At 48.8% G+C, this 27,987-nt stretch overlaps 1 protein-coding gene across 8 annotated transcripts in view; it reads left to right on the top strand.

The window, feature by feature from the left end:
* ZNF236 (zinc finger protein 236) overlaps positions 1-27,987 on the top strand; it is a 69,071-nt gene that overhangs the window by 30,649 nt on the left and 10,435 nt on the right. For 3 of the 8 annotated variants that reach the window (XM_025273609.3, XM_044934749.2, XM_045164086.1), the window contains exons 12-28: positions 1,916-2,057; positions 4,780-5,040; positions 6,229-6,482; positions 7,147-7,248; positions 7,914-8,065; positions 9,455-9,558; positions 11,576-11,727; positions 12,486-12,698; positions 14,319-14,601; positions 16,149-16,252; positions 16,817-17,182; positions 18,150-18,295; positions 18,385-18,625; positions 19,013-19,192; positions 19,581-19,622; positions 22,216-22,371; positions 27,429-27,616. In XM_025273609.3, coding sequence (XP_025129394.3) covers positions 1,916-2,057; positions 4,780-5,040; positions 6,229-6,482; positions 7,147-7,248; positions 7,914-8,065; positions 9,455-9,558; positions 11,576-11,727; positions 12,486-12,698; positions 14,319-14,601; positions 16,149-16,252; positions 16,817-17,182; positions 18,150-18,295; positions 18,385-18,625; positions 19,013-19,192; positions 19,581-19,622; positions 22,216-22,371; positions 27,429-27,616 — 3,086 coding nt within the window. Of the gene's footprint in view, positions 1-1,915; positions 2,058-4,779; positions 5,041-6,228; positions 6,483-7,146; positions 7,249-7,913; positions 8,066-9,454; positions 9,559-11,575; positions 11,728-12,485; positions 12,699-14,318; positions 14,602-16,148; positions 16,253-16,816; positions 17,183-18,149; positions 18,296-18,384; positions 18,626-19,012; positions 19,193-19,580; positions 19,623-22,215; positions 22,372-26,464; positions 26,532-27,428; positions 27,617-27,987 lie in introns of those variants that run through there. The other 5 variants (XM_045164088.1, XM_045164083.1, XM_045164087.1 and 2 more) reach the window with 5 other exon arrangements.

A 27,987-nucleotide genomic window follows, 5' to 3' on the forward strand; every position in this document is an offset into this window, starting at 1 on the left:
CAGCGAGACTGAAGAGGATTTGAAGCACACATATAAAAAGGGTGATTTAATACCTTTAAAACTGTTTACTCCAAAGTACATGCTCTTTTAAATATGCATGAAGTAGAAGTTGATCACATTCTGGGGTATAAAGAAATTTCAGGTTTTCAAAAATAGAAACTGTAAAAGAAACAATCCTTTATTATAGTTCAATGAAAACATAATAGAAAATAGCTATCTAAATTTTCATTATATGGAAAAGAAAGACTCAAAACTGCAATTACAGACAGGAAATGGCAGATTTTATAAGCAGGTTGAATGGGCCAAAGCTGCTATCAGAGAAATTAAGACTTTTAAGAAGTGTTTCTTATTAAAGAAGAATGAAAATAAATATATAACTCAAAAAAGTAGAAAAATGAAAAACAAGTAACAGAAAGGAATAAGTATAAAAATTTAAGACAAGATGAAATTCTAGTGAACATAATTTTACAACTTTTAGAAAATAAACAGATAACTTGACATGTCTCTGGTAAACTCAAGACTGAGAAAATGCCTATAGTATTAGGAGTGAGACTCAGTCTATAAGCACAGGTACAGATGAGATAAACACTGCAGATACTCTGTAACCTTTTGCTAATACATTTGAAAATATAGATGAAATGTATTTTTTCTAGAGTGGTATACTTATCAGAATTGACTCTAGAAGAAATGGAAAGCCCCGAAAGACAAGTTTAAGAGCATTCTCCCCCAGATATCAGTCTACAGTGACTTTATGTATGATTTCTACCAAGCTTCCTAGGAACTGTCATTCCTGGGGTGTTTAGTTGTTTGGCGTACAGACACTGATCTGTGGTAGGTTAGAATACTTTGATGCTGTTACACAGTTTTGGCAGCTCACAAAACCAAACACCACAACAGACCAGTTTCACATAGTATTATTTAATCTTCACAAACGTGATCTCCAGGACTGGCAAATGGCAAAACCTAACAAGCGGCTCAGAGATGCTCAAATCCTGGCCCCTGCGTGACTAGGAGGATGGGCTAAGCATACTAGGAGAGCCGGGAGGAAGGAGTAGGTTTTAGGGCACAGGGTTGCTCTGTAACCTGCACCGTCAGGGGCCATCCAGAGAGCAGTGTGCTAGAGGAGCCTGCTGGTGACCCTGGCGTGGAAGTGCAAGGCAGCTGAGGGGCAGGGAGTGTGGTGGGGCCTGTTCTTGGACGGAGGAGGCACAGCCCAGCTAGTGCTGGCTGTGTGTGTCTTCCTCTTGTCGTTTCAGGTAGATATTAAATAATTCAGAGGGTTCAGTGTATTTTTGTCCTGAATTGGCTAAATTATTGCTTGATGAAGACATACTTATTACACGGTCAGCCTAAGGGAATTCTTTATTCCTTGAAAGTATGTAAAACCTGAAATATTTAAGATTGTCATTTTGCTGTTTGCAGATATTCCTTTAATAGAATTCCTGTGAAAACCCTGACTTTTTTAGAACACAAAAATGATGCTGGAATTAGTTCTGTCTTGAGTTTGTTGTAGTACCTAGGGTACAGTCTTCATACTGAACGAACAAGAGTCCAAGAACTCGGACTGTCCTACATGTTGATGTAGTTTTAGAAATTTGACGCCAGCAGATGCTTACATAGAAAGTAAATGTAGAAATCCGTGAAAAACTGGCTCTAGAACAAAGAGAAATAACTGTGATAATATAAATATTCCTTTATGTTGGAAAAAAAAATCTGTCTTACGTTAACTTTGTGTTTCCTGATAGGTGTTCTTTCAATAGCCAGTTCCTAACACAATGAAAATAGCATTTAGTTGTTACATTGGAATCTAGCTTCTCAGGATTCTTATCTTCTGGGTAAAGCAGGCACCTTTTGACATTTAACTTTTTTTGGTACATTGACAGTGAATTATTCCTGATTTTCCTTTGCTTTGTAGGTCTTATCCAGCCCATTCCAAGGAACCAGTTATTTCAAAGTTATTTTAATAACAATTTTGTAAATGAAGCAGATAGACCATACAAGTGTTTTTACTGTCATCGTGCCTATAAAAAGTCTTGTCATCTTAAACAACACATCAGGTAAGATGACAGACTCAGAGATAGAAAGTAATTTAGTGACCTGGTGACTTGTATAAGTACTAAGAGTGGTAGTGTTCAGTTCAGTTCAGTTCAGTCGCTCAGTCGTGTCCCACTCTTTGCGACCCCATGAATTGCAGCACGCCAGGCCTCCCTGTCCATCACCAACTCCCGGAATTCACCCAGACTCACGTCCATTGAGTCAGTGATGCCATCCAGCCATCTCATCATCTGTCGTCCCCTTCTCCTCCTGCCCCCAATCCTTCCCAGCATCAGAGTCTTTTCCAATGAGTCAACTCTTCGCATGAGGTGGCCGAAGTACTGGAGTTTCAGCTTTAGCATCATTCCTTCCAAAGAAATCCCAGGGCTGATCTCTTTCAGAATGGACCGATTGGATCTCCTTGCAGTCCAAGGGACTCTCAAGAGTCTTCTCCAACACCACACTTCAAAAGCATCAACTCTTCGGCACTCGGCCTTCTTCACAGTCCAACTCTCACATCCATACGTGACCACAGGAAAAACCATAGCCTTGACTAGACGAACCTTTGTTGGCAAAGTAATGTCTCTGCTTTTCAATATGCTATCTAGGTTGGTCATAACTTTCCTTCCAAGGAGTAAGCGTCTTTTAATTTCATGGCTGCAGTCACCATCTGCAGTGATTTTGGAGCCCAAAAAAATAAAGTCTGACACTGTTTCCACTGTTTCCCCATCTATTTCCCATGAAGTGATGGGACCAGATGCCATGATCTTCGTTTTCTGAATGTTGAGCTTTAAGCCAACTTTTTCACTCTCCACTTTCACTTTCATCAAGAGGCTTTTTAGTTCCTCTTCACTTTCTGCCATAAGGGTGGTGTCATCTGCATATCTGAGGGTATTGATATTTCTCCTGGCAATCTTGATTCCAGCTTGTGTTTCTTCCAGTCCAGCGTTTCTCATGGTGTACTCTGCATATAAGTTAAATAAGCAGAGTGACAATATACAGCCTTGACGAACTCCTTTTCCTATTTGGAACCAGTCTGTTGTTCCATGTCCAGTTCCAACTGTTGTTTCCTGACCTGCATTTAGGTTTCTCAAGAGGCAGGTCAGGTGTTCTGGTATTCCCATCTCTTACAGAATTTTCCACAGTTTATTGTGATCCACACAGTCAAAGGCTTTGGCATAGTCAATAAAGCAGAAATAGATGTTTTTCTGGAACTCTCTTGCTTTCTTGATGATCCAGCAGATGTTGGCAATTTGATCTCTGGTTCCTCTGCCTTTTCTAAAACCAGCTTGAACATCAGGAAGTTCACGGTTCACATATTGCTGAAGCCTGGCTTGGAGAATTTTGAGCATTACTTTGCTAGCATGCAAGATGAGTGCAGTTGTGCGGTAGTTTGAGCATTCTTTGGCATTGCCTTTCTTTGGGATTGGAATGAAAACTGACCTTTTCCAGTCCTGTGGCCATTGCTGAGTTTTCCAAATTTGTTGGCATATTGAGTGCAGCACTTTCACAGCATCATCTTTCAGGATTTGAAATAGCTCAACTGGAATTCCATCACCTCCACTAGCTTTGTTCGTAGTGATGCTTTCTAAGGCCCACTTGACTTCACATTCCAGGATGTCTGGCTCTAGGTCAGTGGTCACACCATCGTGATTATCTGGGTCGTGAAGATCTTTTTTGTACAGTTCTTCTGTGTATTCTTGCCACCTCTTCTTAATACCTTCTGCTTCTGTTAGGTCCATACCATTTCTGTCCTTTATCGAGCCCATCTTTGCATGAAATGTTCCCTTGGTATCTCTAATTTTCTTGAAGAGATCTCTAGGCTTTCCCATTCTGTTGTTTTCCTCTATTTCTTTGCATTGATCGCTGAAGAAGGCTTTCTTATCTCTTCTTGCTATTCTTTGCAACCCTGCATTCAGATGCTTATATCTTTCCTTTTCTCCTTTGCTTTTCACTTCTCTTCTTTTCACAGCTATTTGTAAGGCCTCCCCAGACAGCATTTTGCTTTTTTGCATTTCTTTTCCATAGGGATGGTCTTGATCCCTGTCTCCTATACAATGTCACGAACCTCATTCCATAGTTCATCAGGCACTTTGTCTATCAGATCTAGGCTCTTGTTATTTAAAATGTCACTTTTGACCCCCAAATGTTTATTGATCATTGGTATTCTACCCACTCCAGTACTCTTGCCTGGGGAATTGCATGGACAGAGGAGCCTGGTGGGCTACATACAGTCCATGGAGTTGCAAAGAGTTGGATGTGACTGTGCGACTAAGACACACACACACATTTTCATACTTTAGTGTCTTGACCAAAATGTTTTACCCATAAATTGCTCCTGATTTTTATTTACGCTATTATTTTTCAGTTTTTGCAATTTCTAGGACTTGTCAGAGAAGTATTGGTTTGTTTCATTAGGGTTAATGTTCTTTCACAGTTTTTCAGATGTGTTCATCAGAGTTTAGATTAATTATTGTAGTGCAACAGTGAGAAGGAAGTAGAAACCTGGTCACAAGAGAGACTGTGAGGGGTCACGAGGAGAGGATGGAACGTGGACAAGGACGTGGGGTCTGGTTTTGTGTCAGGACTTTAGATGGGTCACCTGGGCGCAGAGACTCAGGGGTCCCATTGGAATCAGGAAAGTGGGGGGCGGTCAAGTGCGATAGTTATGAGAATGCATTCTAAAGTATAAGGCACCGTGAAATCGTAAGGTGCTCATTCATTGCTGTTTTTTTTTCTTTTCAGGTCCCATACAGGTGAAAAGCCCTTTAAGTGTTCTCAGTGTGGAAGAGGCTTTGTTTCCGCAGGAGTGCTCAAAGCGCACGTGCGAACGCACACAGGCCTGAAGTCTTTCAAGTGTCTGATCTGTAACGGCGCTTTCACGACCGGGGGCAGCCTGCGGCGACACATGGGCATCCACAACGACCTCCGCCCCTACATGTGCCCCTACTGCCAGAAGACGTTTAAGACCTCGCTCAACTGCAAGAAGCACATGAAGACCCACAGGTAGGTGCGGCCCTGCTGGGCACCTTCTAATCATCTGCGTAGTTACACGACTTTGGTGAGAGTGTTTTCAGGAAATAGTTGTCTTTGTTTTACTGTATTATTACTTCTAGCTTGATCTAAGGAAGCTTCTACATCTGTGTTTAAGGATCTATTAAGAACCATAGACTAAAGCATAACATTTTTATTTTTAATATGATATTGAAGTAGTCTGTTGCACTAAATGCTTTGTAAACTGTCTTAAAACTGACCGTCAGTAGTAGATAAAATGCCCGATAGACCATGCCTACTGTAATTATGAAGTGAAGATTGCAAAGAAGAAAGTCTTGGTTGACTCCGTGGCTTCCAGGCATATCATCAGTGTTACCTGCACGGTAATTATTCTAGGTTGTCGATGAAGGGAACGTATATTTCAGCTATCACACCTCTGTCATTGCTGCTGACTTGGATTTTTGCTTGAGCAGAGGACTATCTCGTCTCTAGATGGAGCCCTTGCAGAAATGCATTTCTGATCACATCAGATCTGTATTTGAGCTGGGTTTTGATTTGGCTTTTTTTTTTTCTTCAGTTTTTTGATTCACTCGCTGAATTCATTGTTCATTTTTCTCTTTGAAAGAAAAGTTGTTGGCCTTGATGAAAATACGCTGGGTGTATTTTGTATATGGAAAAGTGATATTAACAGGAATAAGGCTCCTACAGAAAATGAACTTGGCCACATGCCTCGCCGACCAGATGCTGTAGCCTGTGGACCTGGTCACTGGGCTGAGCACGGCCTGGCAGGTCCCAGGACTTCCCATGTCTCCCACGTGTGTGTGTAGTGCTGAACGCAGTCTGACAGGGCTCCGCCTCATTTCATGCGGGTCTTCTTCCCAGCACTTGGGCTCATTGCACCATTTGGGTTGGGAGGGTTTTACTTTGAAACATGTGGCCTCTCTTGAATTTTTTTAAGCTTTAAAAAATTTCTTGTTTCCTTCAAGTCCATATAATCTGTGAAAGTGTTTAAGAATAAGGGGACATGATTTTTCTTTCAGAATTATTAATAGTATTTAACTTTCAACTGGATTGCCATCATGACTTCAAAACGAGATAAAGTAAATTTACTGAGTAAATTATAACTTGGGCAGTAGTAGCCCATGCCCCTGGTTTTTGACCACACCTGACACCGTGGACTGCTGTTGGTTCCTTTTGAAGATACGAGCTCGCCCAGCAGCTCCAGCAGCATCAGCAGGCCTCCGCCATGGATGACAGCACCGTGGACCAGCAGGGCATGCACGTGTCTACCCCGATGCAGGTGGAGATCGAGAGCGAGGCACTGCAGCCCAGCACCGAGGCCGTGGCCGCCAACCCCGGGGCCATGCTGGAGCTGGGGCCGCCTCACGGCGTGAGCGCCGAAGAGGCGGGGCTGGGCCCGCAGATGGCGGGGCAGCCTTTGGAGGCAGAGGAAGGTGAGCTTTACCTCCTAAGAGTTTGCAGCCTGCATCCCCCAGTCCTTCTTGTTCCTCTCATCTCTGACTGTTGCAGTCACAACCTGTGCTGTGTGGTACGTGTGAGCGTTTGCGAGGCATTTGGAGCTGTAGACATAGGACCTTCCAATACGTACTCTTTGTAGCCCACTGTTACCCCGAGGACACCAAGAAGCCTTTGGTTTTCATGCGTGTTCATCTGTGTGATTGTGTGTGCTCTGTTCCAGCGACTCCCAGACTCCACAGGGTGAGGCTGCCCGCCTTCTGTCCCTGGAGCCTCGGCTCCTTGTCCAGTGCGCTGCCTCTTGCAGGAAGGTCTCACTCAGAAAGACACCTGCTTCCCTGGGAACACTGAGCTTAGTGACAGAGTTCGGCCCAGGGTCTCCTACAGGTCTAACAGACGATTGGCCGGCTGGCTGACTGTTTTGTTATGGTCCCAAAATGTATTTGGTCTATGATCAAGACTTTGTAGTTTTTACCCCGAAATATATAAATTTATATACAGTATGTTTGCATTGTCTTCCTACTGTCTTTTCAAAATAAGGAAGCTAAGTTGTGGGAAAAAAAAGAAACCTATCCTTTTGGACAGACTGGTAGGCCTGCGGTACCTTCCAGGTCTGTGAGCCCCTCTTACTTCTGTCTTCAGACAGGTTCGTGGCCCCACAGCAGGCCCTGCAGGGGCATGTGGACCAGCTTCACGAGCAGGCACCCCCTCAGCAGTCCTTCGAACCGGCTGGCTTGTCTCAGGGTCAGTGGTGGGTCTCACCTGAGGCTTAATAATGAGCGGTGCCTGGCTGGGCTTAACTTTACAGTAACCTCGAGAGCTTCCTTTAATGCTCTTCTGGAATGTATGATTTCAATCCACAAGCTTTCTTGCATGGATTGTGTGTATGGGTGTGTGTGTGTGTGTGTCAACGCTCTTCTGGAATGTATGATTTCAAACCGCATGCTTTCTTGCATGGATATATTGTGTGTGTGTGTGTGTGTGTGTGTGTGTTAATGCTCTTCTGGAATGTATGATTTCAAACTGCATGCTTTCTTACATGGATATTGTGTGTGTATGTACATGTTTATGCACACATTATTTTGTAGTCTGTTCAGGTTTTCCAGAAAGTGATTTTAATAACCACGCTACATGTGGTTTCTAGCCAAGGAAAGGAAATTGAGTAGCAGTTGGGACTTAGAGGTAAGTGCGTCCTTGTGGCTGGTCTGTCTGCTGGCCCTGCGAGGATGCAAGCCTGTGCACAGGTCACTTCAGAGCCTGCTGATAAGACTGACGACCCTGGTTCTAGCTCAGAAAGCACACATGTGACTTGAATTAGCTTTATTTGTAAAACCAGCTTTTTTTGCTTTTCTTGTGTGTGTGTGTAGCTTTAGTATTTGGTGAAACTCACATTTTCTCACTTGTTTCAGGTTTTACAGTGACTGATACATACAGTCAGCAGACCCCGTTCCCCCCTGTCCAGCAGTTACAAGATTCTAGCACACTGGAGTCCCAGGCCCTCTCCACAAGCTTCCACCAGCAGAACCTCCTTCCCGTGCCTGGCACCGACACCATTAATGTAGTGAGTGTTACAGAAGTGTCCTCATGAGCAGATTCTAGCTTATTCTTCACTGTAATTTTTTAGGTGCCTGGCACCGACACCATTAATGTAGTTAAACAAGAATAAGTTAATTCTAGCTTATTCTTCACTGTAATTTTTTCACTGTAAAATTCACTTAAGAGCATATGCATGCTCGTTACAACTTTAACACCGTTGCATCACCTGTGAAAACTGGAATGTTTGTCATATAGGGCTTTTTTTCCCTTAAAACATTTTTGTATAACTTTAAGATTTCATTCCCATCACGTGGCCTGACATTTTCGATTAAAAGTCAGGGAAGTCAGGATAGTGGAACGGACTTTGGTAACATCTGAAGGATGTCATGGTGCTTTAGCAATCAAACCTGAACATTTTAATCTGTGGGATCTTGAAAGAAACATGTTAGAATGCATGCTAACGGACCAAATATAAATATTGAGACGCATCATTTGACATTTTATTTCTTAGTCAAGTCGGACTTCCCTGATAGCTCAGTTGGTAAAGAATCCACCTGTAATGCAGGAGACCCTGGTTTGATTCTTAAGCCAGGAAGATCTGCTGGAGAAGGGATAGGCTACCCATTCCAGTATTCTTGGGCTTCCCTTGTGGCTCAGCTGGTAAAGAATCCACCTGCAATGCAGGAGACCTGGATTTGATCCCTGGGTTGGGAAGATCCCCTGGAGAAGGGAAAGGCTACCCACTCCAGTATTCTGGCCTGGAGAATTCCGTGAACTGTATAGTCCATGGGGTTGCAAAGAGTTGGACATGACTGAGTGACTTTCACCACTCACCAAGTTGGAGGCATGTAAGTTTTTGTTCTGGTGTTGATTTTGCCGTTCTCGGAAATCTTTCAGTAGTGGTGGGATGATGGGCCCATCAGTTGTTTCCCTCTTTAAAAGTCCCTGTGGGAAGCTTTTGCCAAGTGGAAGACCTGGATCCTCCAGTGAAACTTTCAGGGCCTATTTTCCTAGCTGCTACTCCTGGACTGGGAATGTGCTTCCCCCAACCCTGTGATTTTGTAGCAAGCGAGGAGACTGAATATTTTAAGAAAGTGGGGCTTTTTGTTCACTCTCAGTAAGAGCAGAGCAAGTGCAAGTGTGATCTTAATATACATGGAAAATATGGTAAGATCAGTTTCATGCTTGGATAAACTTTGTATTAAACAAGTTAATGGAAGATAAATATTTCTTTAATAAAATTGGTGTAGATGATTTTTGTTGTTTTATTTGGCCCAAATGATTGCAATGGCCTAATTGGGTTTTCTCCATCATTAAATCCACATTTATGATTATGCTTATCCTTGGTTGTTAGGTGTTTATGTTCATTCATAGATATTCAAGTAGTCCACTCTGTGCTTCCGTTACATTTTAGACAACTCGTTTGATTCAGGAGTCCCCCCAGGAGGAGATGGACCTGCCGCCTCCACGCCCCCCGTTCCTGGAGGAGACCGAAGAGCAGAGCCGGCGCTCCTACAGGTACGCGGGCCTCTCGAGGCTCCTGCTGCTGCGCTTGCGGCCCTCCCACTGTGCCTCATGCCCACTGCACCATGCCTGCGGCGTCACAAAGCTCTGCGAAGAGACAGGCTTGCCAAAGCTTGTGCAGCTAATCAGCGATGTGGCTGGAGTCAGCACGCAGCAGGCTGTCCCTGTAAAGCGTCTGCTGCGGCTTCCTGTCCCCACTGCAGGCGGCTGCTGCCTTGTTTTCAGAAATGGCTTAAATTTCTAACGTGCCTTTTTGTCCGAGGCTCTTTGTGTACTTTATATAGAACTGCCGACATTTTATTCACACTCTGATTTATCCATTAACAAGTATTTGTTAATGTTTAATTTGGGATTTTGCATTGACATCTTTAGGTGAGACTAGGAAGTGTTTTCTTGTGATTCCTCTGTGACATCTCCCTAGGCTTTCCTGACATTCAGCGCTTTCCAAGAACTTGCTGTGTGCCAAGCTGTGTGCTTTGTGTTCCTTTCTATCACAGATGAAAGCCTGGAAATAGAAAAAATACAGAAATAAAATAATTTTTCTAAAATTTTGTTCTTAATAATATATGAATGGGAATGTTGAAATTTATAATTATTTCATCCTTAATATCTTTCATAACACCCAAGAGGAGAATAACAGTGGATATTTATATATTATTCAGAATAGCTCTGTTTTGTGAAAATATTTTACCAACCAACATGTATTAATTGACATTTCCAGGTGTCTAGACTCAGGTGATTCTGATCCTAATGCAGCAGAAGGGTTTGCAGTGTTTTATGACTTCATAAAGAAAACAGCACATAATAAGTTTCCTGTTATGTTTAAAGGAATAGTTTCTAATTAATCAACTATTTTGCTGAAGGATTGCTATAGGTTTTACTAACTTTGAAATAAAATCATTGCGGGTATAAGCAGAATCTGATCTAACACATTTTTATTGCTACCATCTTACAGTTTTGTTTAAACGTTGGTGCCCACACCTCCTTTCTGTGACAGCTCTGCCTGACTGTGTATAACTGTAGGTGCTCACACCTCCTCTCTGTGACAGCTCTGCCTGATTGTGTGTAACTGTTCGTGTGCACACCTCCTCTCTGTGACAGCTCTACCTGTGTATAATTGTAGGTGTGCACACCTCCTCTCTGACAGCTCTACCTGTGTATAACTGTAGGTGCGCACACCTCCTCTCTGTGACAGCTCTGCCTGACTGTGTATAACTGTAGGTGCTCACACCTCCTCTCTGTGACAGCTCTACCTGTGTATAATTGTAGGTGCGCACACCTCCTCTCTGACAGTTCTACCTGTGTATAACTGTAGGTGTGCACACCTCCTCTCTGTGACAGCTCTGCCTGACTGTGTGTAACTTGGTGCGCACACCTCCTCTCTGTGACAGCTCTGCCTGACTGTGTGTAACTGTTGGTGTGCACACCTCCTCTCTGTGACAGCTCTGCCTGACTGTATATAACTGTTGGTGTGCATACACTCCTCTCTGTGACAGCTCTGCCTGACTGTATAACTGTTGGTGCACACACCTCCTCTCTGTGACAGTTCTGCCTGACTGTATGTAACTGTGGTGCGCACACCTCCTCTCTGTGACAGCTCTGCCTGACTGTATAACTGTTGGTGCACACACCTCCTCTCTGTGACAGCTCTGCCTGACTGTATGTAACTGTGGTGCGCACACCTCCTCTCTGTGACAGCTCTGCCTGACTGTATGTAACTGTGGTGCGCACACCTCCTCTCTGTGACAGCTCTGCCTGACCATATTACTGTTGGTACGCACACCTCCTCTCTGTTACAGTTCTGCCTGGCTGTATATGATTGTTGGTGTGCATACCTCACCTCTGTGACAGTTCCGCCTGACTGTATTACTGTTGGTGTGCACACCTCCTCTCTGTGACAGTTCTGCCTGACTGTGTATAACTGTTGGTGGAGGACGCTTGCTGTTCCTCCAGCCTGGGGTGTCTCACTGGTGATCCCGCTGTGCACTGACATTGTCTGCGTTGTGCCCAGGTGTGACTACTGCAGCAAAGGCTTTAAGAAGTCCAGCCACCTGAAGCAGCACGTGCGCTCACACACAGGGGAGAAGCCCTACAAGTGCAAGCTCTGTGGACGTGGCTTCGTCTCCTCCGGGGTCCTCAAGTCCCACGAGAAGACGCACACCGGTCAGTCTGCCTCTCACTGAACGCAGTGAGGTTCCGTGTGTTCACAGGTTGTGTTGCCATCCCACAGCCCTATTCTAGAGCATTCTCATCACACCCTAAAGGAACCCCACACTTGCCTCCGTGCCCAGCCCCCAGCAGCCACCGCCAGCGTCCTGCCTGTGGACTTGCCTCCTCCGGGCGTTTCCTGTCAGAGGAGCCAGGCGACCTGCTGCCTCTTGTTGCTGGCTTCCCCTCCTTAGCAGGCGCTCAGGGCTCGTGTGTTGACTTGTGTCCCCCTCCAGTCACTTTATGGCCAAGTCCAAGTCCAGTGTGTAGGCAGAGCACATCATGCTCGTCCACTCATCATTGTTGGACAGCTGAGCTGTTGCCATTGTTTGGCTATCAGACTTGTGGATGCAAGTTTTCACTTCTCTTTGTTTCAGCTTTAAACAAAGCTCAGGCTTTGTTTAAAGCCTGGGCTTGATCAAAACCACTTTCCAGAGGGACTGGGCCATTTTCCTTGTCCACCAGCACTGATTTCACATCTTGTCAGCGCGTCCTGTAGTCTGTCTGCTTCATCATGACCATCCTTACAACACCTGACGTCAGCTTCCATCTTCTTAAAGTAACCTCCTCTTAAGACACCCTCGGTTCCTAAGAGATAGGAGGCCACAGCAAGCAAACAGTCTTTAGTTTTGTGCTGACTGAGCACATCCTCGTTTGCTCTGACGTGTGGCTTCAGGTGGTGAGGTGTGTCTGCACGTCGTTTGTCGCCGCAGGAGTCAAGGCCTTCAGCTGCAGCGTGTGCAGCACCGCCTTCACCACCAACGGCAGCCTCACCAGGCACATGGCCACGCACGTGAGCGCGAAGCCCTACAGGTGTCCGTTCTGCGAGCAGGGCTTCCGGACCACAATGCACTGTAAGAAGCACATGAAGACGCACCAGACAGCCACCTCGGGCGGGTCAGTGCCAGGAGACACGGACGGAGGAGGTGAGGCCCCTTGGCTGATTCAGGTTTATTAACCGGTGCTTTAGTGGCTCATTCACTTCAAAGGTGATTGGTACATCAGCATTTCCCTTTCCGATTATGGAAGCGTACATGCTCTTTGAAAGAAAGGTTCAGGAAGGCACGAACAGTAAATTGTTTATCTCACTAGTCACCTCGCACCAAAATGCCAGCATCCCGCATGGCACAGTCTCCCGCCTGTGCACGCACACACATGTAGGTGGATCTCAATTCCTTAACCCAGAGGGAATCGCATCCCATGCAGTGTTGTAGTCCACTTCATCTTGCCTCCACTGATGTTCACTGCAGACACAGTGGTCATTGGTGAGCACAGGTCTGCAACAGTTCACACAACTGCATGGATTCCATTTGGTTCATGACATGAGCACCTGTTACGGACACGCAGCAGGTGCCCAGGGTTTCCGTGTGGCAGGGAGAGCGCTCCCCAATGACGCTGTGCCCACCACGTGTGTGCTGTCAACCTGAGAGGCACCAGACGCCGTGTGGAGCTCACTCAGCGTTAGGCAAGGATTTACCCCATTCCCATGCCGAGTGTAGTAATCCTGAGAGTGTTATTTCGTGTTTACACATTTTGTTCTTACCAGATGATTTCTTTTGAGCAAGTTCCAAGAGTAAAATTACAGTGAGAAGAATGTGTACGTTGCACAGTGTGCAGCGTGCATGCATTTTGACACGTTGACCTGTGACGCCAGTACAGTGTTCTGACTTTTGTAACTGGCGCCCCACACGCAGTGTTGAGCTGTGCTGTTTCACACGGTGTCCTGGGCCTGGGCTCTGGTCTGTGCTGTGCATTCACACCTCTGGCGCCTGATGTCTCTGGGGTGGACGTGCTGCGTAGGGGGCACGGCGGGGAGGACCGTGAGCTGGTTGGTAGCTCACTCCTCTGGTTCTGCCCACTGTCCACTTTGCTATTTAGTGTTTCTCTTGTTTTTTTAAACATTTTTTAGACATCTGTGCAGTAATGATGTCCCTTCTCTCCCCCAGCCAAAGCTTTTTTCCTTCTCAGTGACATTTTAACAGCAGCTTATTCCTATTTTTAATGAATGTAAATATATCCTTACATTTCACTGAGAGAATACTTAAACACATTTTAAAGTGTGTGTGTGTGTGTGTGTGTGTGTGTTTCCTTTCAGTAAGTCTTTTTAATTGAGAGCTGTTTGCTGATTATCAGTTCGGTCTCTCCGTTTGGGCTGCATGTTTTCTCAGGCAAACTCCCTTTGTGCTATACTGGTGAACGCATATCTGTGAGTGTGAACGTGTGGACTCGTGTGGATGCTGAGCGTCTCAGAGCTCACTGCTGGCCTGGCTGCAGTGGCCGCAGGGGTGGGGGCCGTGGCCGCAGTGTCCTCCCCATCAGCGATCCCTGCGCTGGTGTGCCGCCTTCTCCATGCTGCTCCTTTACCAGGGACCGCGGCCCCCTTGTCCATAGGCAGTGGTGGGAAGAAACCCTTTTCCATCCCACAGATAGCTTCACTCAGCTGCAGACTCTAACCTTCTACGTTTAAGGTACATGTTCATTTTTGGTGGTTCTGCTGTGACTCAGTGTCCCTTAGGAGCTGGTCCTTTGTCCTGTGTGTCGTTTAGAGATGGGTCTGGAGGAGGAGGAGGACGGCTCCGAAAGAAGCACATCCCGGAAGGCGCGTCCCGAGGTCATCACCTTCACCGAGGAGGAGACGGCGCAGCTGGCCAAGATCCCGCCGCAGGAGAGCGCCACAGTCTCGGAGCAGGTGCTGGTGCAGTCGGCCGCCGAGAAGGACCGCATCAGCGAGATGAAGGACCGGCAGGCCGAGCTGGAGGCCGAGCCCAAGCATGCCAATTGCTGCTCCTACTGCCCCAAGAGCTTCAAGAAGCCCAGTGACCTGGTCAGGTGCGGCGGGCAGTGGCTCTGGGGGGTGGGGGGCTGTGCCGGGCCCCCTTGCTCCCCGCGCTGCGCCGTCTGAACCCAGTGCCCCGAGGGGCGCCCTGCTTTCTCCATCTGCGTTCCGGGCTGGGGCATGTTAGAGGTCCCCCTCAAGCTTCTCCAGCGCATTAGTCCGAAGTGCGCTTGCTCTGTAGGTTCTTCTCTACGGTGTTTTCTGTGTGACTGTGGTGGCAGTGAAATAAGAGTTACCGAGGACGTCAGGCCCGGAGTTGGCGGCCGCAGGTGCCACCTGCCCACAGCCCAGGGGCAGGGCCCCGTGGCGGGGCGGTGATTGAGGTCTCGCGGCTCAGGGGAGACGGCTGGGGCGGGGGCTCCCAGGAGGAAGGCCACTGTGCAGTGCTCCCAACCTTGGAAAGTGCCTCACAGACAGCATGGCGGACACCCGCCTCTGCTTAAGGAGGTGGAGCTAACGAGCGCAGAGGGTGACGGGAGGGAGCGCCTTCGGGGTTGAGGGTAGGGGCGATGGAGCTGGCTTAAGGGGGTTGAGGGTAGGGGCGATGGAGCTGGCTTAAGGAGGTGGAGCTAACAGGGAGCGCAGAGGGTGACGGGAGGGGGCGCCTTCGGGGTTGAGCGTGGGGGAGATGGAGCTGGCTGCTCCAGGAGCCCCAGCAGGTGTCCTGGCCTTTTCACACAGGACCTTGTGTGGGGCGGGAGGGCTGGGGGTCCTGAGGCGCTGCTGGATTGGCAGTGCCTTCTGAGCGCGGCCAGCAGCCGCCAGCGCCCGGCTGGTGAACGTCTGGTTCTCGGCGCTGAGCCCCACTGCCCTCTTCTCTGCGGGCACCTGTGTGGGTGCGGGGTCAGGGCTGATGCCCGCTGTCACAGGCCTGAGGCCGGTGCTGTTTCTGGCCCCAGTCCCTGGATGCCGCCCCCCGGCCACCTGCCAACAGTGGGCCATCAGGCAGGCGGGACAGCGGCATCTTGTCTTCGTAACTGGCTCCCTTTGATTCTGAGTCTGGGGAAATACCTTTTCATGTGGCCTTTGGATGCATCTGTTTCTTTTCTAAGCTGCCTGTCCATTGCCTATGTTTCTCCTGTGATATTTGTTGTCTTACTGCTGATCTGTAAGAGCTCTTTGGTTTTTAAGAAAATCAGGCCTGTTATCATTGGTCTTGCAGTTACTTTTTTGTTGGTGGTATTTTTTGTATAGAGTAAAGCTAAAAATTTTTGTTTTTTATGAAAATTTTTATTTTGCTGAATTAATTTAGTACACTGTTGGTGTTTAGTTGATCAGTTGTGTCCCACTCTTTGCGACCCAGTCTTTGGACTGTAGCCCGCCAGGCTCCTCTGTCCATGGAATTCTTCAGGCAAGAATACTGGACTGGGTTGCCATTCCCTTCTCCAGGGTATCCTCCCAACCCAGGGATTGAACTCTCGTCTCCTGCATTGCCAGCAGATTCTTTATCACTGAGCCACCAGGGAAGCCATATTGATAGCTATAAATTTAAAAGCATTAGGTTATTTGTAACATCTAATTGCAAATGCTTCCTGGCTAGGCATGTTCGAATCCACACTGGAGAAAAGCCATATAGATGTGAGGAATGTGGGAAGAGCTTCACAGTGAAGTCCACCCTAGACTGCCACGTGAAGACTCACACAGGTAGGAGCAGACACCCGCACGGTACTTCGTGCCTCCCGACAGCATCTTACACTTGTTCCTGTGCATTTTGAACACAGCCTTGTCAAGATTATAGAAAGCTTAAAAATCAGGAATGAATGAATGAAGAAATGAATGTAAAAGAATTGAGATTCCTGATCTAACACTGAAGGAAAGATCTGGGTCTCCAGTGTGGAGTTACCGGCCATCACTCAGACTTAAATACCTGTGTTAGTTAGAAAGATTACCTCGTGGTCTGGTTCAGGCTGAGAAGACCACGGTGATAGGCAAACTCACCCTTCCTAAAATCGGGGAGCAGAGACCCTAATGCACGGTGCAGTGTGCCTCTGTATTGTGAAAGACGGAACTCCAAACTCAGGTCCTAAACAGTGACCTTGACTCACTTTTAAGTTTTCAGCCACATGTCCTGGGGTCCTGTGAGCCACGGGGGTTGAGGGGGTGGGGAAGGTGGACGCAGCACATGGGTCCAAGGCTGGAGGGGCAGGGGAGGGGGGAAGGAGGCCGGGGCGAGTCCTCTGCCCGGCTGACTCTGGGCTCATCCCCCAGGCCAGAAGCTCTTCAGCTGCCATGTGTGCAGCAACGCCTTCTCCACCAAGGGCAGCCTGAAGGTGCACATGCGCCTGCACACGGGTGCGAAACCCTTCAAGTGCCCGCACTGCGAGCTGCGCTTCCGCACGTCAGGGCGGAGGAAGACACACATGCAGTTCCATTACAAGCCAGACCCCAAGAAGGCCCGGAAGCCCGCGCCCCGGGCGGCGGCCGAGGGCCCACAGCCCGTGAACGCAGCCCCCGCACCGTCCGCCGACCCCGGCGTGTTCATCATGAATAGCCCGGTGCTGACCGGGCAGCTGGACCAGAGTCTGCTGCAGCCGGGCCTGCTGGGCCAGGCCGTCCTGCCGGCCTCCGTGTCAGGTGGGCCACGTGTGCTGGGGGCGCGGGGAGAGGCTGCAGGGCGACTGATGCTCTGTGTCTACCCAGCCAGCTCCGACGCTGCCCTCCCTGAGATTTTCCCAGGAGGCAGTGGGAAGATGGAATTCCATCCTTCAGACGTGCTGTCTTTCCGTTTCCCATTCTCTCTACCATCCTTTCTGCATTTTACCCTTCAGCTCTTTGCTCTGTTGGGCTTAAACCTGTTTGTTTCTTAGTATTCTCAAAACTTAGCAAACATAATTTATTACTCCCCTTAAGCCTTATTTTTAATACACTGCAAATGTTGAATTGCTCTTGGGTCACAATAGTGTTTGAAAAGCATTACATTTTAGTCAGGTAATATTTACTAATAATATGAAATAAACATTATCTTTTGTGTACTTACAAAGAGTGAAGCAAATGTTCATATTTATTAGACGTCTTAGAGTGGCTGTTTTTCTGTCTAATGACCCATGGCACAATTAAAGCCCAGTAAAATAATAGCATAGTTTTCTATCATGGGCTTAATCAGGGTGATCTCTCTGAGCCTAGTTTCCTGATGTGTTAAAAATGGATGTTACCTATTTCACAGGGTTTGTTTTGTGACAGTTAAGTCGGACACATGGTGGTGGTGGTGTTCAGTCGTTCAGTCGTGTCTGACTCTTTGGGACCCCACGGACTGCAGTACTCCAGGCCTCCCCATCCTTCACTATCTCCCAGAGTTTACTCAAACTCAGGTCCATTGAGTGATGCCATCCAACCATCTCATCCTCTGTCACCCCCTTCTCCTCCTGCCCTCCATCTTTGCCATCATGTATTTATATATGTATGATATAAAGTAAATACTAGTGTTTGTTAACTGGATCGTACTGATATGTGTGTAAAACATATTGGGAAATCCTTGTATAGCATTGAGTCTTTCTGTTTAAGAAGGTTTCTGGCTCCCAGTCACCCATGTTGCCTCTTGCAGCTGGTGGTGACTGGACAGTGTCTTTGACGGACGGGAGCTTGGCCACCCTGGACGGCATACAGCTGCAGCTGGCAGCTAACTTGGTGGGGCCCAATGTCCAGATCTCCGGGATCGATGCCTCCACTGTCAATAACATCACTCTGCAGGTAAGACACCTGCTTGGCGTCTCTGCACTTCCCGAGTAGGAGTCACACTCCACGTGACTTTTCCATTACAAGGCCCTCTGTGCTTTCAGATTGACCCGAGTGTCCTGCAGCAGACCCTACAGCAGGGCAACCTGCTTGCTCAGCAGCTGACAGCGGAGCCCGGCCTGGCCCCGCAGGGCAGCTCCCTGCAGACACCGGAGAGCACGGTCCCGGCCAGTGTGGTCATCCAGCCCATCCCAGGCCTGTCCCTGCAGCCCACGGTGACATCTGCCAACCTGACCATAGGCCCACTTTCGGAGCAGGACTCGGTGCTGGCCACCAGCAGCAGCGGTGAGAGCTGATGCCCGGCGGTCATGGCAGCTGGGCTCTGGCTTGCTGCTCACAGTCATGCACTTGATCCTAAGATGTTTTCTTCTCTGTGTGAAGCTTAACAAGTGCATCACGTGTCCTAAGAATGCAGTAAGCTTTTTTTTAAGGATAAATGATGTTTAACCAATACACGCACAGAGATTGCATTCATAGAACTGGGTTCCTGTTTCAACATAAGAGTTTGCTCTCTCTCTTTTTTTTTTTTATCATTTTAGATGAAGGACCTAGAGATGACTGATACTGTGTTTTGAATCTTAAAGTCTTAGTTTCACTAAAGTTTTAATAGGAGAAAGGAGAGGATTATTATTTTTTAAGCCCAGCTTTGTTCTGTTTTATAACGGTGACCAGGGACGCAAGACCTCTCTCAGGTGATGACCTCACAAGGCCTGGTCTCCACCTCTGGCGGCCCCCACGAGATCACCCTGACCATCAACAACTCGAGCCTGAGCCAGGCGTTGGCCCAGGCTGCCGGGCCCGCTGCTGCCGCAGCCTCGGGGCCGCCACAGGAGATCACCCTGACCATCTCTGGTGAGTCTTCAGCTTTTTAAAATCTGTTCACCTGCAGTTTAAGTAAATCTTATCTGGGTTTTTTTTGTTTTATTTTTTTCCTGTGAGACTGAGCTTTGCGTAAATCCAGTGCTTGAGGAAGTGTTTGTAATTTATCTGGGAAACTCCATTTAGTGAAAATGTTCCTGCAGTTCATATCTGATGGCAGGAATTAAACGTGGTGGTTCCCCACGGCACTTCTAGTTTGAGCCAGTTAGTTTGGTCACGTATTTTTCGTTTAGTCAAGAGCAGAAAACCGTACTTCATAAATGCTTATTGTGCTCCTTTGAGCTGAAGGAGTGTAATTGGTTTAAGTGTATACTTTTGGTACCCCAGAGCATTACAGATACCCACTCTCCTTACCTTTCAGAATTCTTCTCGGATCATGTAGAAAATAACGATAGAAAAATAGGTAAGTGGGTAGAAAACACCCTTTGGCAGCGCAGGCCCCTGGGCCGGCCCGCCGAGCCTCCGTGTCGGTCACCAGGCCTGTGATGCTCGCCGTCAGCCCGCCCCCTCGTCTCGTCCGAGTTAGCTTGGAGCGCAGTTTACAGGTGTGCTTTGTCCACATACTTCTTAGCCATGAACTCTGTGTTAACTGAGCAGTTCTTAAATTTAGCAACAACTTCTTGGACCCTTACTGTGCACCAGGTCCCATTCTAGTAACTTTCACAAATATTAACTCATTTAAGTCTCATAGAAACAACCTTGTGAGCTTTTAAAAAAAGTATTAAAAAAAAAAAAAAGAAACATCTTGCTGGGAAATCATAATAGCCTCCCTGGAGATCCGGTGTGATGGCAGGAAGCACCGTGATTTCCCTGACAGTGCTGGGGGTGTGGCGGCTGGACCCTGGGTACAGCCCCGAGAGAGGTCCGCAGAGTGTCCCCTCTGTTCCATGAGGCTTCTGCAGAAACCATTATTGGCATAGCGCAGTTACTGAGAAGGAAACCAAAAGCTTTCTCTTTTAAGACGTGTCTATTCCTTTCAATTTGTGAGAGAAATTGGAGGAACTGTTCCTAGATGGAGCTCTTTAGTGACAAGCACTGATTTTTAGGTTCTAACATGCAGCAAAAATTAACTTTGAATTTTATCTAATCCAGCAACCTTCTGGGTGTATATATATATATGTGTGTGTGTGTGTGTTTGTGTGTGTATATGTATATTTGAATTTTACTCTTGGAAACAGATGAGTTACTTTAAGAAAGCTATTTTGTTGATCAGATAAACTTTTTTGAGTAATCTCAGTTTTAGAGGTGTTTTGCTAGTCCTATACAAAAAGCACAAAATGTGGGATTCTTGCTTATGGTTCAGAAAATGTGTTTTTTTTGTTTGTGGATTGTGCATCTGTTTCTCCTATGTTTTCCTATATTGATCATTCAGTTATTTAATTGCTTTTTAATGTATTAGATGAATATAACTAATTTTTTCTTAATTAGCTTAAAAGGTTTATTATAGGAGAAATCTTTATTAGTTGATGAAACTGGTAAAGTTTGCCCAAACTTTAAAGGCCTAAGATTTATTTCCTGTCTCCTCATTATTGTATGTGTTGAGCACGGGCTCTGAGGACTCCTAAGCCAGCAGTTTCTTAGTCCATTCTGAGGAGTCTGGAAGAGCTTTTAATTTGTGGCCACTTACAGAGATTTTCAGTTATTTGTAGAATGTTCTTTTTTTCCATGAGTATATGGAATTATACATGCTTGTGAATGCTAGAATACAAATATTACTTCAGTTAAGTTGTGTAGACCTTTCAGCAATTCATAAGAAGAGAAGTAGACATTGGGTGAAGGTGAGGACTGTGGTCGGCCTCTCCAGCTGTCTTAGCAGTAAGAGCACTCCTACCTGGTGGCTCTAGTTCCTTTATTCACAGAGAGCCTTGCTGAGCAGAGAGAAGAGTGGTGCCACGTGGTTTTGAGCCTTTCCCTGAAGGTCTCTGAGCTCGGTCTGCTCTGCTGATGGAGCTGCGTTTTCCGCCTCGCCCACAGCTCCACCGTTGCTCAGCCGCACTTGCAGGCTTGCGCCCCAGGGTGGCGTGGGGCTGCCGGCGCTGGTAGAGCCAGGTGCAGCACCCGTTTGTCTTTTTGCCCTCCAGTTTCGTACATTTGGAGAAGGCGATGGCACCCCACTCCAGTGCTCTTGCCTGGAAAATCCCATGGGCGGAGGAGCCTGGTAGGCTGCAGTCCATGGGGTCGCTAAGAGTCGGGCACGACTGAGCGACTTCACTTTCACTTTTCACTTTCATGCATTGGAGAAGGAAATGTCAACCCACTCCAGTGTTCTTGCCTGGAGGATCCCAGGGACAGGGGAGCCGGGTGGACTGCCGTCTATGGGGTCGCACAGAGTCGGACACGACTGAAGCGACTTAGCAGCAGCAGTAGCAGCAGTTCGAATATTTGTCTTGCTTCCCCCTGGCTCGACAATAGCTTTTTTTAAAGCAGCTTCTCTTTGCCAGGTCTTTGCAAAGCATTCAGCCTGGTTTTCACTGAAAAGGCAACAGGTTTTTGATGTTCCTGTTCCTCTGTTTGCGTACTGCTTGATCATGTTATGAGACTGTGAAACTAACGAGGCTGGTGGAAGCCTGAGTCTCCTGCATGTCCAGGGCACTGCGGGGCAGAGAGCCTCCCACAGCAGAGCCGCTGTGGCCACGCTGCCCTCCTGTCCCTCCATCAGGCCCCTGAGGCTGCAGCTGGTCGTCCGGCATGGTGGGAAATAGTTCCAATTCGGTTTAAGTTGTATTCAACAAAGCATGTAGCCATAAGTGCCTAAACAGGGAGGAATTAAAGTAGAGCTCTTAAGAGTTACTTAGAAACTTCACAGATTAAAGCATGTGGACAGATACTTGCATTTAGGGCAATGACTTTCACAGTCTTGTTTTCATTTTTTTGTATAAATGTTAAAAATGAGACAGCTTACATTTTTAGAGGGGTGTTGTTGTATGTTTAGCACACTTAGCAGTGTGTAAGTTAACATGTTACTTTCAGATATCACAATGTTAATTTCTGTTTAGGTCAAGATCTTATTCAACACAGTTCTAATGGAAGTAGTGAACTAAACGGAAGCATAAGACTGTCAGCACCTACAATCAATAATCAATCCACAGGTGCCACCTTGACAATAAGCAATGATCAGCTGCTCTCGCAGAGCGCAACATTAAACTCTTCAGGTATGCAGTGAACGACCGAAAGGCTTCCTAATGTGTCAGTTGAAGGGCTGTGTGCGTCGTCAGGGGAAAGGGCCACCTGTCTTTCCAGGTGACAGCTGTGTCAGCCGCCTGTTCTCGTGCGTTTGGTGTAATTCCTGACGATTAGAGGCTCCTGTGTAGTTCTGGGACCCAGAACTCTCTCGAGTATTACTGACCTTTCAGGGTTGTTCCTGCCTTCTGCAGAGTAAAGGTAAATGGTCCTGGGCAAGTGTGCAAGGCATTGTGTGTGTGCAAGCTGGCCCTGATGGCCCCATCACACCCAGGCTCTGAAAGGCTCTCGGACTCCCTGCTCTGTGCTCTGCGGGGTGAGCCCTGTGCCACATTTTCCTGAGTATAGGATAGAGTGTAGAATTATTCATAAAAGAAAGCATCTTTCTAAGGTTTTGAAGTATCGACTTTAATAAAAAGTAAAAGTAAATGAGCGCCATCAAAATAAAAGTGCCAGAGCTTCAGTGCCACTATGCCCCGCCTCATAGGTGACGCCCTGTTTTCTGGACCTGACAGAGCTTCCATTCCTTCCTCAGCCCTCTTGTTTGACAACCCTGTATTTTTTATTTCTTTTTGAGGGTAAAGCTTCATCTTTAGATATGTGTGGCTCTTCTCAGTACCCAGAGCCAGACTTGTTTTCCTGCTCGCTTGGAGTGCCTTTTTACCTGGTGGCGGTCCGTCCCCCCAGAGTGCGATGTATGCCGCATGCTGAAGGCCCCTCTGAGTGGGGACGCCGGGCGAGGTGGCCGCGGGCCCCTACGTTTTGGATCCTAGAAACTGGCAGAGCGCCGGTATTGACCACAGAGTCCACGTGGCAGTGCAGGGTGACAGCCGTAGTGCCACGCGGGAGAGAAGGCCGCCCTGAGCGCAGGTCACGGGGTCACTGGGCCAACCCGATCTGGGTGGCGTCCCGAGGGGAGGCGTGTCCCCGGCCAGGGAGGTTGCGGGAGCTGTCTGTGCTGCTGGCTGGCCTTGTGTGCTGGGGCGGGCGGTGAGCCGAGGGCTGCGTGTGGTCAGGGTCCACTCAGGACCCCAGGGGGCCTCCTGCCCATGCTCCCCTCGGCTGAAGGGGTGCCTGACAGCCTCATCAGCATCTCATGTCGCTGGACCGGGGTGGGTCCACAACCCGGGCTTTTGACGGTCGTTTCCACCTCTGCTCTCTGTTTTCCTGTCTCGACTCTGTCCCTCCTTCATCAGTTTGTTGTTTAATTTTGGGGAGCTAAGAGAGTTGTGTCATAGAACTGCATTCTTTCACCTATTAATTTTGAAATAAGAAACTTTTTTGTTTTCAGTTAAGGGGAGTTTTCAGTTCTGATTTCGTCTGTGGTGGGTAAGATGTCTGCAGTATGTCATATGCTGCTAAAGTTACATGGCGTGCTTGTTTCTGTGGATGCTTCCTGACGGTCGTGATTTGTGTCTGGCTGTGAAGGACCCGCTCTCACCACCTCCTGGGCTCTGACATCTGTCCCACCCCGTGGAGTGCGGCACGTGAAGTGACAGGCGGCTCGGTGTCTCCTGTTCGCCCGAGTGCCTGCTGTCACGCCCTGGTGGCGGTCTCTGTCCCAGAACATTTGGGGTCGGGCCGTCTCCGCCTCCTGCTTCCCTGAGGAGCAGCCTGCTGTAGCTGATGGGACCGTTCGTCCCCTCGGGGGCTCTGGTGGGACCATCCATTCCCTCGGGGGCTCTGGTGGGACCGTCCTTCTCCTTGGGGGCTCTGCTTGGTGTCTTTAATGAGTCTCGGGCCAGTCAGTGGAAAGACAAGGAGAGTCTTGGATGCTTCCATTTAAAGGGAGTGGCGTCTTGCTTGGCTTGGTGATCCCGGCATTCGCTGAGAGAGCAGTTCCTTCAAGCTGGTGATGTTCCGATCAACGTGGAGCAGGGGGTCGGGGAAGCCTCTGCTGAGGGCTCTGCCCTGGCGCCAGCGCCTTTTCAGGCCTCTGTGCTGTTGGTCAGCCCTCAGGCGTCTCGAATTGAGCGCGGCCTGCGTGGGACTGGCCGAAGCTCTGCGTGCCAGGACAGCGGCCTGCGGTGTGCGGGCCCAGGACCCACACTCGGATGTTTCTGTAGAGACGGCAAGCATGCCCCTTTCTTCTGATTTAGTTTTTCTTTTGTTTAGACTAACTGTTGTAGAGCCACCTGAGAGGTTTTCTCTCTCCTTCTTTTCGATGCCCCTTTAGCTTAATTTGGTACCTTATTTAAAGAAAAATTTTTTTTCAGGAGTCTAATGATATTATAAAATAAAAGATGTGTTCATAATTAAACATTTGTATCAGTTATAAATACAGGATTAATTTCACATAAGCACTCAATTGCAGTATTAACTTAAACACTTTTGGCATCTTTGAAGAATCCTGACTGTAGGCAGAGATTCCTCAGATGTTGAACCATTCAATCCGTGGTGCCAAGCAGATGTTTTTAGCAAGGTTTGCACATTCCACTAGAGCTTGTAAGCCGATCTTGTCTGTACCTTATTGTCAAGAGACTGTGTCCTAATGGGCAACATTTACCTTCAAGTCGTTCATGCCCGGACCGAGCTTCAGGCCACACGAATAAGAGCTGAAATGGAAATGACTTGGAGGTTAAACATGCCTCTTGCAGGATGAGCACCAGAACGCAGACCCTCAGGGTGACCCTGTGACAGTTACGCTGCAGGCCCGTCGTCACCGCGGGAGGAAGGTGACGCGGCGGGCGTTGGTCTCCACCCTCCCTGTGAATGGGGCACGGTCGGGCTGGTCGGCTTCCGCAGCAGCGCGGGCTCCTTGCGGCTCGGTGGGGAGGCGGCTGCCACTGCCGTTTAGTGGGTCACACACGGTCTCACGCGGCTGTGAGTCGGTGTCGCGTCCAGGTGAAGCTCGGGTGCTGGTTCCGCGCTGTGCCAGGCTTTGCAGGCTGTTTCTGAGTCAGTTCCAGGTTACACCCCTGGCGAACAGTTTTCCTACAGAACAGTCAGAATATGTTGTCAGTACCCTTTGGGAGGCAGAAAGTCGTTCCTGATAGAGGCCTGAATTTAGCACACCTTTTTAAGGAATTTATCTTAAATGGGTATTACCTTTTTGTTCTTCCATTAGTCCATTTTTAAGATAATTTTGGTGAAGAAATTGAGTTCTTCTTTCAGTGAGAGAAGAGATTGTTTTTTTGTTTACTAGTTGTTTGTGAGGTTATTTTAATTTTAGCCCCTGTTTCTCCTAGACTTAAGTACAGTCTGACTTAAGTACATGTCTGACTCTTTGTGACCCCATGGACCGTAGCCCACCAGGCTCGTCTGTCCATGGAATTCTCCAGGCCAGTGTACCAGAGTGGGTTGCCATTTCCTCCTCCAGGGGATCTTCCCCACCCAGGGATGGAACCCGTGTCTCCTGCATTGCAGGTGGATTCTTTACCCCTGAGCCGGGCTCTTTTCAGCCATATGGAGGCTCGCTGTGCTTGAGCCAGGATCATGCTTCTTGTGGGAAATCTCTCGAGTGTTACTCAGGGTTCACTCGCCGCACTGTCTGGTTGATGTGTGGACTCCAGCCCTCCTTGCAGTTGTTCGGTGTCCTCTCTGGGCCCGGGGTCAGGGTGCCCCGAGGTTAGTGACGCTGCTTCCGCTGTCTGTGCTCTCCTGGGCTGCATGTCCTGGGTCCTTCGCCTGCTCTGACAGTCAGCAGAAGGGCGGGCGTATCTTGTGGTTTTGGCTTTGTCTCGGGAGTCACGGTGATGTTTGGTATCCCAGCTGTCTGCCCCGGGGTGAGCCCTGCCGTGAGCGGTTTGCTCTTGCTTCTCTCACCCAGGGGTCTCTCCTGAGTGATGCCAGTGGAGCCCCCGCTCCGCTGGCTGGACCTGGCCAGGGGCTGCGGTCCCTGTCCACCTCGCCCTCCCGTTAGACTCACCTCTGCACGCCGTGTGTGAGCATCCAGGCGTGTGGAGGGCACGGCGGCTGCAGGGTGCTGCCCCTCCGCAGATCCACACTCGCGTCCGTCCTGGAGGGGGCTGCGCGCGGGTGGGGGGGAAGGCGAGGTTTTCGGGAGCCGCGTGGTGCTTCAGAGCGGACACACGCAGCCTCCTAATGGTTGTACTGCTTTTGAAGGTTCCAGGTCTGCGCAGCACAGTGTGCGAGTCCGGGAGTGTGGATCTGTGGAGGACGCCAGCCACAAGTAAGTAGCCTGGCCCCTGCTGTGCCTCGGAGCAGGCCCGGGGTCAGCCAGGCCCCGCGGCCACGTGGTGTCCATGCTCAGGCATCCCCAGGCAGCGGCGTGTGGCACTCTGTGGGAGGGCCAGTCCAGGGCCCTGGCACCGTGGCTGCAGCCAGTGGGCGTCGAGTCACTGTCAGACCGGTGGAAGGATGGCCTGTGTGTGTGTACACGCGCATGTGCATGTGTGTCACGCTCACACGTTGTCTTGGTTGGAGCCCCCAGGATCTGGGCGCTGACCCCACGCTGAGCCGTCTCGTTTGCCAGCGGGTGCATGAGTCTCTGTTGTGTGGAGAGAAGGCCTGTCTCTGCCCCGCCTGTCCCAGTGTCCTCCTTTCTCGTATCGTTGGCTGCAGAGGGAGCTGGAGTGCCGCGCAGGATGTCAGTGCTCAGGGGGTGCTGCGAGGGCGTTTGGAGCGCCCATGTCTCAGGCTAGGCAGGCGTGCAGGACGGTGGGGTTGTGAATGTGAGCGGAATCGCCAGACATCCGCTCCAGAGCGGGTCATCGCTCAGGGTCCTGGTGAGGATGGGACCCTGGAAGTTCTTGTCTGAGTTCCCTTCTGCGTTGGCCACAGGGGTGGGACCGTGGGGTCACCTTTCCGCTCTTCTTTTCCCTGCTTGTTCCTGTGTGTGACGCTGGAGGGGCAGAGTCTGTGTTCAGAGATACGTAGGTATTCACGAAGGCCTTGCGGTAGCGTCGGAATCTGAGAGGAGGTGGTCTTGATGGTTCAGTCTCGTGAGCCTAGGGCTGTAGATGCTGACCGTGACCGACTCCTTCCTGCGTGAGAGCCGTCTTCCCGAGCCAACGCCCGTGCACTCACCAGCTTCTCCACTCATCTGCTCGCTTCGCCTCTCTTGTAGAACTTAACGCCACAGCTGGAAGCCTGCCTCCCACAACGCCGCTGTCGCCGTCTGCTGTCTCTGCGCAGAGCCTGGTCATGTCCTCGTCCGCGGTGGGGGCAGAGGCCAGCGTCACGCTGACCCTGGCAGACACCCAGGGCTTGCTGTCCGGGGGGCTGGACACCGTCACGCTCAACATCGCCTCTCAGGTGGGTGCCGCGCCCTGCTGGCGGGGTCCTCCCAGGAGACGCCTTCTTTCTGAGGGAATCTGTGCAAAACGCAGCCGGTGGTTTTGCGATTAAATTTAAAAAGTAATTTTTTGATGCCAAATGGGAAATATAAGACAATCCAGACAATGCAAAAAAGCATAAGTAATCCACCCCCCTCCCCCGATGGAACTACAGTGAACGTGTGAGTGTGTACATGCTTCTGGACCTTTCTACACACACATACGGATGCACATTTTCTGACTTTTACAGAAACAAGCTCATGTATGTATCGTGTAGTGTAAACTCTTCCCCCCTTGTTAATTTTACTGTGACTATGTTCGCATCCGTGATTTTAGCTGTGCAGACGTTTT

The sequence above is a fragment of the Bubalus bubalis genome, chromosome 22, assembly GCF_019923935.1.
Source record: "Bubalus bubalis isolate 160015118507 breed Murrah chromosome 22, NDDB_SH_1, whole genome shotgun sequence".
In the NCBI taxonomy this organism is placed as follows: Eukaryota; Metazoa; Chordata; class Mammalia; order Artiodactyla; family Bovidae; genus Bubalus; species Bubalus bubalis.